A 14,358-nucleotide genomic window follows, 5' to 3' on the forward strand; every position below is an offset into this window, starting at 1 on the left:
CTCCTTGACAAACATGCCCTCCTGGGAGCACATATCTCACCATTATGTTAATATGTATCTGAAAAATCTCTTTTTTTCCCATCACTCAATGACATCCTCTTTCTACTCTTTTCCAAAGAATTATCATAATAATTTCGAGTCGTTTTATGCAGTGTGCTGTTCAGTTGAACACTTCCATCGCATAGTGAGCAAACTTAGCAATTAGCTATCAAATAAAGCCAGACTACTAGTGAACTAAAGGCTTAGACATAATCCTAAGGGGGATTAAAGGGGAACTTCTTTTTTTTCAACCTGGGGTCTGTTTTCATATGTCATTTCATGCATGTGAGTGATGAAGACATGAATTTTCGACATAGCTCCAGTATTTAGCCAGGCAGGCAGCTTAGCAGCTCAGCTAGCAGCTCAGCTAGCGAAACGTACGGGGCAAGTGGCCCCCCTGCATCAAAGTCGGCCTAACGTGCTTTTTTCCCCACACTGACCGGCTCGGACAGTCTCAACGAGTGTCCCACAACATACTAGAGATGGGAAGTGAACGAAAACCTCCACATTACCACATTAGCGTCCTGAGATTTGGATACAGACCACAACAAAGAGCGATCGCCAGGTAATGTGGAGGTTTTTTTCACTTCTCATCTCTAGTATGTTGTGGGACACTTGTTGAGACTATCCGAGCCGGTCAGTGTGGGAAAAAAAAAGCACGTTAGGGCCGACTTTGACGCGGGGGGGCAAGTTGCCCCATACTTTTCGCTAGCTGAGCTGCTAGCTGAGCTGCTAAGCTGCCTGCCTGGCTAAATACTGGAGCTATGTCGAAAATTCATGTCTTCATCACTCACATGTATGAAATGACATATGAAAACAGACCCCAGGTTGAAAAAAACGAAGTTCCCCTTTAAATGCTGTGCGCAAACAAGTTGTAGCATCCTTTCAGAGACTACACCCTTAGCTGGCATGGGTAAAGTGGAGTCAATAGAGTTGGTCCTTGTACTAAGTGTAAAACCAGCTTTCTACATTTGAATGTGAACACTATAGTCATGAACAAAATGTGGGGTTAAATGTCGAAGTTGTGTATTTGTCCACTTCGTTTTACTTTACAAAACCTTCTGCCCATTTATGTGCAATACGTTGTACATTAAGGTCCTGTACAGAAAGCAAATACAGCACACATAAATACTAGCGTGCATCCATATAGCTTTTTGAGCATTTAATTTAGTCATTTTATGAGGTGAAAAACCTACAAATCCTGCTTAGAATGAATACACAGTATGGATTTAAGGCACAGCATTGGTAGTATTGTGTGTCTTAATCCTGTGATGGATTTTCCTGGAGGTTTTGTTCCTGTTTACACAAAGTAAGCTGAAGTGACCCTAAATGAGACAACACACATCGATCTGAAAGGCTCCAGTGTGCAACAATGTTTTGTTTATTTTTCGCTACACTTAAACTCTCTGTCATTTCAACATGGATGTGATGGTTGAAGCCTTTAGAAAGAGGAGTCACGTTTGGACAACAGTCTGAACCACATGAGCCTGAATATGAGTGGAATTCTCACTTCCACAAATACCAAACATAACACGCTTACAGTGCCATAAACCGCCATCCTGCCTCAGGAAATATCCACAACTCACTTCCCACTTTATCAAGCCAAGCAGACACATCAATGCACTGCTTCAGACATTATCTCATTCACCCTAAATCACACACACACACGAGGCCTGAAAGACGAGCCGTCCTGCTCATTAGACCACTGCCACCCTGGGCCAAGCTGTCTCATTTCGAAAAATCCTTAAATCACCTCTGATATCACTTTTATGACGCTACCATAATAAAAAGCCTTCCTCGCAGAACATTATTTGTTTTGTTCACAGGGGGTCAAAAAACAAACAAACAAAAAAAACAACACGCTTGCCAATAAGCCTTCGCCTGAAGCGTCTGTAAAGGGGCAAAATCTTCACCACAAAGTAAAACTTGTATTCTGCAGCGTGACTGCAGTGAGGATTCATTTTTGCCAGTTCAGCACATAAATGCATTTACTGAGGACTTAGTGGTATTCACCAGAGACATGACTAACAGCACATAAGTATATTCTTTCAATATGTGGGTAGTTGTGAAGTTGTCATCTCTGGATGGACAGTCTCACCCTGAGCTCTTCTCCCTGACACGAGGAGTGAGTAACGTCTGTGAAGCACTATTATTACCGTCTGCCTGGGGAGGGAATTAGAGCTAAGCTACAGTGGATGTTGATGTGAGGGGGGTTCAAAGGAACAGGGTTGGTAAAAAAAATCAATAAATACAATAAAAAAAATATATAGACCCTCACTTAGGATTAAAGGGTGAGAATTTGAGGCGTTTTAGGAAAAACTGCCCTTTAAAATACTTAAATGCCAAATTTCTTTGATGTGATTAGATTACTAATGTCGCACATAAATAGCTACCACTCTGCATGTGCTGACATGGTCATTTGAGATTGCAACCAATAATTACAAAGCAAACCCACAGGGAAATTGGAATACGTTTCACCATTTTAAGCAGCAAGTCTATTCTTAATCATGTTTTGAGCGAAATTTGATTGATAGGACTGATGTGCTTCAGTAGACTGTTGCTGATCCCAATTCACACTTTCCTACTTTTACACCCTCAGTGTGGTTTACTCACTAAAATTTCTCCTAAGTTTTATTACTGTTCAGCCACTGCAGTTTAAATGGGATAAGCATAGGAAGCTTTACAAGCAGTAACAAGTGCTTCTCTGAATTTATTTGCCCAGGATCTCACCTCTCAAGCTACAGAGGCAAATGAATTATCCTTTGTTTGCAGGAGGTTTTTCTCTGCAGCCTGAAAGGATTGCAGCCACAACTTACTGCAATAGCTCTTCTCTCAGGAGGGACAAAAATATCAAATTCTCTTTAAAAAGGCTTGAACTGAAAGACAGAAAAAGACGTTGCTTGACAAAGATGCAAATTAAATATTTATCTACTTGAAGTACAGCGGTTTTAAATTGTTTTAGCTAGTCTATAATGCTGTACTTTCCATCCAACTACAAATACACCAGTTCCCTTTGCCTTAAACTAAACTTAGGCTCTTCAAACATCAAAGCATCAGACGTAAACACCTGAGAAATACAGAACGACTCCCCCCCACAGGTGCAGATGTGAAGCGGTGATGATACTCACTTCTCGAGTTGTTGCATCACAGATTTACGTAACATTGGTTTTTTGTTCCTGGTTCCAGCTCAGATAAAGACGTGCCATCTACTCAGCCACTTGCACACAGAGGTCTCGAGCATGGTGCAACATGGTGAAATCAGTGCCTCATTACAACACTGAAAGTGGGGCGAGGAGAGTTTCAAATGAACTTGACAAGCCCTGTGTTGAAATGTGGTTTATTCTACCAGCCCCTGCAGTTGGAGGACACATGCGTGCTGTCTGCCAACAGCTCAACTAAATTTTTCATCTATATCTGGTCTTTGTTGTCCTCCACACAGCTTGTTACTGACTGTCCATCCCATGTCCTTGCCAACACTCACTATGAACCGCCACATAAATCAAACCTGGATTTTGGAATCATCGGGTTAATTTTGAACTGTGGCCCTGAGCAGCATCACCAGCGATAAAACAGCTTAGCCATTCAGCAAGCAAAATGAAAAGGAACAGGCTTTTTAGTTCTGCTGAGAACTCAAAATGGAAGCTACTTGGCTAAATGCTGCGAAGCCATTAAAAAAAAAAGTTCTCTGCAGACTCTGTCATGCTTCGGTGACTACTACCAAGTGACTCATCATCTGTTTGCTGGGACAAGTCGGTATCTTCACAAATGCAAATGGTACAAATGCAACCATTGTGCTGTCTACAAAATGCCCTCAGCTCAATTTGAAAGGAAAACGTCAACCTCCTGCATGTCCTCCGTGCTCAGAGTGGTCAATTGGAAGGATGTTGCCATACTAGTTTCAGTTGTGATTTTGTGATCTTGTTAGTTCACTTTTCTCTGAAATAATATGACACTAAAATAATATGAAGGGAGGTAAATATGAGTGTGGCAATGCAGACTTTAAAAACTGTGATTATGTGGTGCTGCGAGGGATTGTCATCAAATTGTACCAGAATTGATACCAGAAGGAATATTGCTTGAAAGAAAGGTCTCCTATTACCAACAAAAGGGCAGCAAGGGAGATGGTGTATTTGTTACAGAAGTATTTCAGCGTCTTGGGATGTAAATTCATTCACTTTCTCTTTAAAATGTACATCAACAGCCAGTTAGCTCAGCTAAGCCCAAAGACTGGAAACAGATGAAGGCTGATAAGCTGACTCTGTCTAAAGGTAACAGCATTTTTGTGTCTCACTATTTAGCACATTTGTTTGTTTAGTCCTCACAAAAACTGACATCAGAGTGAGTGCGTTTGTGCCGTGACTTCCTAGAATGGCATCAAGACTTCAGGTCACTGCACCTGAGCAAAAAATGCCCTGTACACAACCACAAGTGCTCCGTCAACATCTGTGGGATATAATTCCTCTGGACAGCTTGTAAAACATTTACATTGTCTACAACAACATCAGGGAAAGAACGCTGCTAGTTCTTTGAAATACACCACATGCCAGTAAAGATTTTCTTTCAGATTTGCTTTTTAGGATATTGCCAGTCATTGTTGAATGGATTTTTTTTTGTCGGTGATGCATCATGCATGACTTGAAAAGAATGCGGTGCTGCTCAAATTAGACAGATTTAATCAAACTAATTACTTTCTTCAAGATGTCAGATCACATGGATATTCAGTGTTGCATTTCAGTTTAAAACGGGCCATAAAAACAAGGCCAGGATGATATGCAGCAGAAAGACGCTGTATACTGTGATCGTATGCATTAACAGGATATATATAGTCATCCCTGGTGCAGAAAAAAAAAAAAATCGACACAGTCTCACCACTGACTCACAAACTCACGTCTTCTGTGTTCATTTTGATATCAGTGTTGCACCAAACTGCAGCTTATGATTTGTTACCCAGTAAAACCCAGGGCTTCATGGGCTGGTTGTGACACAATGACATACAGTTCATACATATACCTATCAGAAAGTGGCAAATGTAATCAAAAGTGAACAATGTGGTTTAAATGACATTCAAAGTAATGAACAACAAGCTCCACTATCATAGAATACATCAAGCCATGCTGTTCATACGTCTACAATTAAAGTCCCAGTAAACTTTGAAACTCTGCAACTTTTAATTGGACAAAACTAATACGTAAAAGAATAAAGGATTCTTCTGGTGATTCCCTTGCAGCTCCTTTGTAAATAATGTACAGTTAAAAAAGTAAAAACCTTGTTCAACTAAAAGGCATTAGAATGCCTGCAGGATGACAGCAATAAGGAAACTTAGCAGCTCAGACACAGATGGTTGGTTTGGATCCATTTCTACCAATCAGTTTGTTATATTGAAATGCTACACATGGCATAAAGCATCTCAAAGGCTGGACATAACCTCTGAATATTACAAATTAACCCTGACACAATTATTACATAATCAGCTGATTGCAGTTCTTTGATCTGACCGCAGTTATTTAGTAGAATTGTTAGAATGGTGTGTGAAGTCAGCTGAATTTCCACATGTTTTTACACTATTTCTGCCCCCTTTCATAATGTGTTTTAGTGGCACCGGGTGGTTAGCTCAACAGAATTAACTGCTCTAGTCAATTAATTGCATTTCAGTGAGCATCTATTGACATTATGGATTTAGCATCGCTGTGGGCACATTAAGCCAAATGCAAAAGGTGAACCGAACAGTTAGGATCTCTGAGATTTGCAGGAAAAAGGTGGCAGTCAAAGATGCTAATACATCCAGTTTAAAATAATATGCTGCATAAAATCTACAAAAACAGACATTTAAATGGTTGCATTCAATTGCTCGTGCACTAAACTTGCATAATAATGACAGCTCTAATCATGTGCATACTCTTTTACGGTCGACACAGCCAGGCCTGAAACTGAAGCAGCTCAGTTTTGTTGTTTACACCTGCTTGCCATGTCAAAATGTCTTGATAATCACTGCTGGGTTCAAGCTGTGGACCAGTTTCTGCAGTTTTATTTTTTCTTTAAATTATGCTTTGTTGATGCTGAACTAGCTGCTGCCATTTTCACCGTGAACCCTCACATGGCACGTCAGTCACCTGTCAGCTACCGTCCCTGAGTAATGGCAGCTGACGTCACGAAATTTCAAAGACACACTACCTGATTTTTGAAACGCGTGTGATAAAGAGCAGCCCGACAACGGCTGACGTGAGGTATAAAACAAGGTGAAGCCAGCCACAGATTTACAGCAGAATATACTCCCGGAGCGTTATCAGATAGCACTACTACATCAGCTTTTTTTAAGGTTGTCTGTCTCACTGTTTACTTGACAGGTCAGTTTAAGAGCATGAATCTGTAGCAACAGTAATAGTTGTAATGCAGATTATAAATAAGTGAATCAGAGTGCAGCCACAACACCTCTGGGTCTTCAGGTTATCATGCCTTTGCCATCCTGCAGCTCTACAGCACTCAGCTGGATCCTGTGCTCTATTAGCAGCTTGTCACAGCGAGATGACACACTTCCAGCCCCACCTGCCCACTTCCATCACACACACACACACACACACAGACAGACAACCTCTTTGAGACTATATTACAGCCAAGTTTTGACTCGTGCACATTTAGTAAGGAAAGAGACAAATCAGAAGCACATTGATGGCAAACAAAGACAGCCGAAATAGAAAAGACAGGACGTGAGGATGTGGTAATGAGTAGGAGGGTGTGTGTGTGTGTGTGTGTGTGTGTGTGTGTGTGTGTGTGTGTGTACATGCAGGAGGGAAGGGCACGAGAAGAAGGAAGAGACTGTTTTCAAGCTCCACAGTCTAATAAATGAAAGCATTTCCCCCTTATCCCCTCAGTGTTGTGGGCCATCAAATGGGAATTGCTTTGTTACGTTCCTTCGTAACAAGGACAGATGTGTACTTAAGAGTGGAGCTGACGTGCAACCCTGTTAATGTTTAGCCCTACTCCACAGGTTTAATATATTGAATTAAGCTTTCTGGGAAAAATGCCAGCTCAAAGCTCTGGGAAGCTGTGCAGCATGTTGACACAGTGATATCTGACTTATTTCCAAGTATATGGATGCTAATTAATAGCACTGACTGTGTTTCAGAGTGATTATTAGCCAGAAAAGCATCCAAATGGCCTCTTTTTCTTGGCTATAGCTGTATACAAGTCCCTGTCTTGGACATATTAGGGATGAACTGCAGTTTAATGCCATCATGGTTCCCTGTGTGGCAGTTTGTGGTATAATTTGATGTCCACTCTTTATTTTTCACTATAAGCAGACCACAGATTGACAGCATCATGTTAAGCTGCTAGGATATTAGCAGGTTCTCTAGCCTAATGAGGCCAAAATTTTGCTTTGTTGCCTATCAGATTAGACGGTCATCATCACAAACACAACATCTCCAGTGTGAAACACAGTGGTGGCAGCATCATGGTGTGTGGATGCTGACATCTGACTTATCTCCAAGCATATGAACACCTGTTTTGGCTAATTAATAGTACTGACTGTTTTTCAGTTTGACTATTAGCCAAAAAAGCATCCAAATGGCCTGTTTTTCTGTGCTGTAGCTGTGTACAGCTACCTGCTTTGGACACATTCAGGATTAACTCCGTAGTTTGATGCCCTCATGCTTTATGTGGGAGATTGTGGAATAATCTGACATCCACTTTTTATTTTGCACTATTTGCAGACAGTTTTTAAAAATATTTTCAGGTAAGCATCAAGTTGAGCAGCACTGACAATCAGATATTCTTTGAATATTTAATCAGGTGCTATGTGATTGCACAGTATCTGACTTCAAAACAGTGGAGACTTCTTTTCTGCACCAACAAACACACCTTCCACTTTGCCAAATGAAACCAGGGAGCAATCTGCAAACTGTACATTACCTAATAAAAGCAATTTCACTTCTCTGGCTGCCTTCTCTCCGTCCTCTCGGAGGTTTTTGTCAATCATCTTTGATCTCTCCGCGGCAGCTTTATCCTCGGCGCTCACCGTACAACCCATTGGATCCAAACGCAGGGGCGCACCGCTTGCCACTTGCGCAAAAAAATAACAAAAATGTTACAGTGCTGATGGTCTCAGCGCGTCAGTCGATGCCAAGAATAACGATGGAGCAGCTTTTGCTTCCAGCACTACCTTTACTGGAGAGGAAAACAGCTTATTCCAGAGTTTATATCCACGCGTAAAAAGTCAGTCCCTGCTTTTCTGGTCAACTAGGAGCTCAAAACCAAGCTGAAGATCAGGCGTTACTGACACTAAATCTCTGGTTGGTATATGTGGTCCATGCCGAGGAGCTCTGATCCCTCCTGTCCTGCATCCATCCACGGGGCTGTGGATGCCTGTGCTCCGTGGCTCTCCTGTCTTCTCGGCCTGCTGGGCAGCTTCGTCCGTCGGTGGCTGCTGCTGCTGCTGCAGTCCCTTTCTTTTCTCCTCAATTAGGATCGCGCGAAAAATCCTCAGATGTTCCCTCCGGTGACAATTGGAAGCAGTCAACCGGCTGCACCGACGTCACTTGAGCAACTTGTCGCGGTAGTCCAATTAAATCAGGTGAACTCTCCACGGTTGCTTGTGTGGGAACCAATTAGAGGGGAAGCCAGCGAGGCGTGATTTTAGGAGTGTGATGTGCAGACTGCAGTGGGCGCTGTGCCAAGCTCATTCCTCTGCATTTGTCGTGGACGCAGAATCCAGAGACGACAAATGCAGTGTTGTGCCGCGGTCACAAACAATCAGGGGGACTGAGTGCAACGTGCACAGGCTGCTTTGTCAGCGCAAAGGTGCAGGGTGTGCTGTTAAAATGGCTAATGAGGTTTTGCGTCACATGTTTATGAAATACCTTGGCACATAATTAGGCCGTCAGGATGAGCGGTGTACAGCGCCACCAAATGGACAGAAGTAGATATCACCTTAATAAAATAATGGCCTCAGTCATTTTTTGACAAAAGTTGTTGTTTTGCCTAAATCATCTCCTCATGATGCTGGCCACCTGTGGTAAAACCGCCTACATCCTCATTTGAACAGATTATTCTTCTCCTGTAATATAACGGCCTAGGTCAAGGTTCAAAGTGGTGTGGTTCAGTTTTTTGTGTGTGTTTTCTGAAAAACTTAAAAAAAAAATTCCTTAGGCCGATATTTGAAGAGGTTGTCGATATATTTCTGTACTACTTGAAGCCATAAAGACATACCAATACATTTTTTCATATTTTATAAAATAAACATAAAATGCTTCACAAATACTATGAACTTGTGTGTTAAAAGTATTAAAATACATTTAAGAAGTGACGATAAAATGGGGAAAAAATGTAAAATATTCACCTCGACAACATTATCTTAATAACTTAAAATAGCAATCTTCTAAAACTAAGCTGAAGAAATATAAAGAGTAGAATTTATGTATTTCATGAAAGAATGTAAACTTGTTTTAAATTTATTGCCGGTCTTATGCTTCAAGCCATAAAAAGGGGAATTTCACCTCAAATTTGTCAAATCTTGAGACACATTGGCTCGTGGTAAATTTCCTGCAAGGTCATAGTCTTAGACTGGCTTTTATTTTTTTTTAATTATTTTTGCTATTCAAGTTTTGCAGTTTTATTCTCCTGAGGTGCACTCTGCTGCATTTGCTTTTATACAAGTGGGCCATAAGTTTCCATATGTAGGAAAATGTATGTATTTTTTATGTTTTAGATACCCCAGAAGATGTGTTTGATGATATCTTTGGGGGCACTTGAAGGCCATGGTGTATTGGGTGAAGATGCGAGACATAACGCCATTACAAGCATAACTTCAACTGTGCTAATGCAAGTTCATCAACAGTGGAAAAGCGATTGTCCAACATAAAAAACTTATGGCCCACCCTGCATCATTGCAGGAACTTTTTCCTGAGATATCTGAATTGCACAAGCCTGTGCAGCTAGTCACCTTTTGTGGCCATAAACAAATGAATAAATTAGAATCAATGTGTTACAATAAAACTTGCAGTTTGTTGATATAACAAGGTCAGCAGTGAGGGATCATGTTGTCCAACAGTTTGGATTCAGTGTTTTTTGTAAACATGGCCTACCCTTGATAGATATGATAAGAACACTGACCAGTCGTAGATAAACTGCTCTTTAAACTACTCACAAAATTGTTTATTTAGGGAGGAAGATGGTTTGTTGCTCAAATGTGTTAATGTCTATTAAATGTACATGCCGATGAAAAGTTTTCGCCCCTTGGATGTTTTCTCCTCGTATTGTATTCCAACATTGAATCGTGGTGAATTTAATTTGAACTTTTTGACCAAGATTTTCAAAAATACTTTCATGGCAAAGTGAATACAGATTTCTACAAATTCATAAAAAAATATATATAAAATATCAAATCGGTGATTTCCATAAATAATCAATCCTTTCAAATTGACTCACCTAATTCAACACAGGCGTAGCCAACTGGTACTATTAGTGAAATCGAGATCATTAGGGTGCAGTAAATGCGTCTCATGTTATTATACTATCACGATTCTTGTATCTAGAAGGTCCAGTCACTGGGGAATCAGGATTCTTTGATATAACTACACCATGAAGTCAAAAGAACACTCCAAGCAACTCTGAGAAAAGGTTCTTAAAAGCAAAAGCAGTGAAAAGCATGTTTCTCGGGTTTTCCACTACTCAAAGCTTTAGGGGAGAGTGGAAAAGAAAATTAAAGAAGAAGAAGATGGCATGTTCGGGACTCTGAAGTCAGCTGAAAACAGGTTCTTTAGCCTGATGAGGCCAAGACTGAACCTGTGGGCCATCAGACTAGATGCTTGTCATCACAAATACAACATCCCCACTGTGAAGCATGGTGGTGGCAGCATCATGATGTGTGGATGCTTTCCAGCAGCAGGCCCTGGAGGATTTGTAATGGAAGGGTGCAAAATGAATGCAGCACCGTATAAGGAAGTCCTTGAGGACAACATGATGCAGTTTGTAAAAGAACTGCAACTTGGGAGGGCATTTGTTTTCCAGCAAGGCAGTGACCTGAAACATACTACCAACACAATATAGAAACGGGTTAAAGACAACAACGAGAATGTTCTGGAGAGCCCAGACCTTAATCCAATTGAGAATTTGTCAATTTATCAATTGACCAAATTAAACACAACAACCATAAAAACGTGCTGCCTCGGTATGAATTAGTTTGGGTTAAAATGCAAATGAAGACAACAGAGACAATCTAAAAACATCTACAATTATTTTATTGCCAAACTAAAACTGTCCCTGCTATTTACACTTTACAAGCTACGGTAAATATGCATCACAAATATAAAAGGTTTACATTTATATACATTATTTATATAAAGTCTTGTTTAATTCACTAAAATCCATCGACCTTGTAATTCATTTGTAGTCATGTTATTTCCATAGATTAACATCTTAAACAACAGCTATAATAAAATATCACACAGATTTGTTTACGTACATGACAGATTCCTATTTCATATAATATATCTGATCATAAAACTGTGGTACCTGTTTAAAAGCAAAAGGCATTTCAAAGCACTAGGTAGTCAGTTGTTATTTTGGCATGATCCCTTAAAGTGAAGAAAAGCTGTTTTTACAAACCATGGCAAAACTTCATTTACACCACAACAACCATGGCAAATACATGTGGAAAAGCACAGGACGGAGTATGTTTGGACTAAATACTTCTTCTGCTGTTGCTCATAATTTGTCTGTAAAAACACCATCAGGAGTCAGGACTGCTAAACAAACATAAAATAAAGCATTGTATAAATTAAAAAAAATGAGATAGGTGATAATTTGTACTTGACTTCTCTAAAGCCTGAGAGTTGTGATACAACATAAAACCATCTTTGGGTACAAGTAGCAAGTATTTGTCATCACATTTTCTCTTTTCATCCGAGATAAAATATTATATAGTTTAACAAGCTGTAAATATTTGATCTATATTTCTATGTAATAAAATGTTACAGTAATCAGTAGAAAGTGAACTCATATGCAGTGTATCTGTGATATTGTGGGTTTTAAAACCATTCTGAGGAAATAAAAATGTTAGAAGTATTCATCCACATATTTGAGTTGAGCTAACAGACTGAACATTAGCAAACAGTAAAGTCTGAAGCAATACTTCTTGTCACATCTTTTAAGAAGGGCTTCATAACACCAACAGCTGCACAGAGTAGGACTTTAAAACACTTCACTATAAGATGGCAAATCCACAGTATTACAATAACATCTATACATGACAGTGCTGGAAGGAAGTTTCCTGTTACTGTGCGGTTCACTATAGCAACTACAGGACAGACTGGACGAAAACATCATGCAAAATATTAACCTCAGGTCGAAATAGTCAACAAGACTGATCAAAGTACTACAAACTAGTAACGCAAAGACAGTGTATCAGAATCACAATCATTAAATTATTGAATTTAAATCCGCCACCCACCAGCAGGCTCATTTAATAAAAATCCTGTTGCAGGCCAGTGCTTTGCTCAAACCAACAGAGTTTGATCGAAAAGGTGGAGTCACCGTAATTCAAATTTAGCTTTATTTAATGTAATTTAAATGTTTTGACATGTGTATATCGCTCAGGTGTCAACATACTTGTCCAAAAGAAAGTATCTCAAGGCTAAGTACAACTAAACCTTCTTTACATGGCCATTTACTAGATGTTAGTGAAGAATATGTATAATTTATATGAGCCCATCCTTTAAATTCTTGCTAATTTAGAAGAGCAGTTGGGCCATGAACAAATCTAAAGCTAGCGGCTGGTTAGCTCAGCTTGGTAAAAACACTAGAGACCGTTATAATAACTTACTTGGTGAGCTTTAGATGTGCATGTAGATGTATTTTAATCTCCTGAGTCTTGCCTGCTTCTTGCCCCTGTTTCCAGTCTTTACGCTAAGCTTTGGGCTAGCAGTCTCATAGCTGTAGCTTTACATTTAGTGGACAGGCAGAAGAGTGCTAATCTTTTCACTAAATAAGTGTATTTCATAAAGTGTCTAACTATTCATTTAAGAGCAGCCTTGAAAAATGTGGTACCTTGAATTTAAATTTTCATTCAATGTAAGCATTGTAGAGCTTCAATGCAGTGTTGATATTATTATATGGTGTGAAAATGTTCTTTCTGAAACCTTTAATGGGGGAATCAAGAATTTTAAAGGTTAATAAGCTCATATGAGCTGTTTAGCTACACTCGAACTATACTTGGTTTAAATTCAAGGTCACAGTTTGGTATATATGTGCTAAATGTTTTATAAAGGGTGGTATTAAAATCTTTAATCAAGCATTTTGCATTTTATCAAACTAACTCGAACTTTAAGCTAAAACAAAACTGAAATCATACACAATGTATAGGGATTATTAACTTTGTCATGTACAGTAGTTAAATACAATCCATTTGAAATTAAAAACACAGATAAAGTAGCTAGCTAAATAAATATACAAACCTGTTTTTACTGTTTATTTTGCATGCTGTTCCAAATGCTAAAAGGCACTGGGGTTTGTGAAGAAAGTTTGCTGATTTATGCATATGGAACAAAAAAATTACCAGCACATAAAATGTCAGCTGCGCTCTGCAGCTTTAAAGCACTTCTTTGTCTTACTATACATAATGAGGAAAAATTTGTTGCTGGTTCAGGATGAGATCATCTGACTTCTGTGTGTCTCATGGATAATAATTACTATTGTGTAAAAATAATTTCAACACCATTTTGCTATTTCTCTTGCATACTGCATCTTAATTACCTCCTGTCTTTCGCTAAAAAGACAATCATTCTTTATTTTTCTGTACAGTACCAGCTGCAGTTGTTTGTGTGTAAATAAAGAGGAAGCGACAGGAAAGGACGAATTCACCATTACGGGTGGACTGAGTCACCCAAACAGATGGTGATGAAAAACAGACCCTGTTCATTCCTGATTATTCAAATAAATTGCATTTTCTTTGCTCTGCGTTAAATTAAATTATATAATGACACTATAAAAGTATTTTGTTCAGATATGTGTTAAGTTACAGTCAAAAAGTTAATCTATTTGATCAATAAAAGGGTGACTCCTACCCATGTAATATACTGAACATTGTGTGCTGCTATAAACCCCGTGCTCTGTGCTGTGTGTCTCCACTGAGGTGATAGTGCTCCCTTTACCCTGACCATTTTATGTACCCCTTTACCAAGGCCTCACACACTGAGGCAGCATCTAGTGGGCTCCTGCTGCAAGGCCGGCCCCTGTTGTCCAGTCGATAATTATGAAGCTCAGACTCATTACCATGAAGGAGACGCCTAAAGCAGCAAAACAGGTGGCCTAAGGAAGAGGGAAAAA

General features: G+C 39.6%; 2 protein-coding genes across 3 annotated transcripts in view; both read right to left on the reverse strand.

Moving 5' to 3' along the window:
- Positions 1–8,850, reverse strand: part of gnai2b (guanine nucleotide binding protein (G protein), alpha inhibiting activity polypeptide 2b) — a 44,702-nt gene extending 35,852 nt beyond the window's left edge. The window contains exon 1 of one of the 2 annotated variants that reach the window (XM_022189302.2): positions 7,948–8,850. In XM_022189302.2, coding sequence (XP_022044994.1) covers positions 7,948–8,065 — 118 coding nt within the window. In that variant the 5' untranslated portion in view covers positions 8,066–8,850. Of the gene's footprint in view, positions 1–3,167; positions 3,190–7,947 lie in introns of those variants that run through there. The other variant, XM_051948184.1, reaches the window with a different exon arrangement.
- A 2,402-nt stretch (positions 8,851–11,252) lies between these two features.
- Positions 11,253–14,358, reverse strand: part of slc38a3b (solute carrier family 38 member 3b) — a 29,726-nt gene continuing 26,620 nt past the window's right edge. Inside the window, exon 17 of the mRNA XM_022189301.2 lies at positions 11,253–14,340. Coding sequence (XP_022044993.1) covers positions 14,236–14,340 — 105 coding nt within the window. The 3' untranslated portion in view covers positions 11,253–14,235. The remainder of the gene's footprint in view (positions 14,341–14,358) is intronic.

This window comes from Acanthochromis polyacanthus, chromosome 5, assembly GCF_021347895.1.
Source record: "Acanthochromis polyacanthus isolate Apoly-LR-REF ecotype Palm Island chromosome 5, KAUST_Apoly_ChrSc, whole genome shotgun sequence".
In the NCBI taxonomy this organism is placed as follows: domain Eukaryota; kingdom Metazoa; phylum Chordata; class Actinopteri; family Pomacentridae; genus Acanthochromis; species Acanthochromis polyacanthus.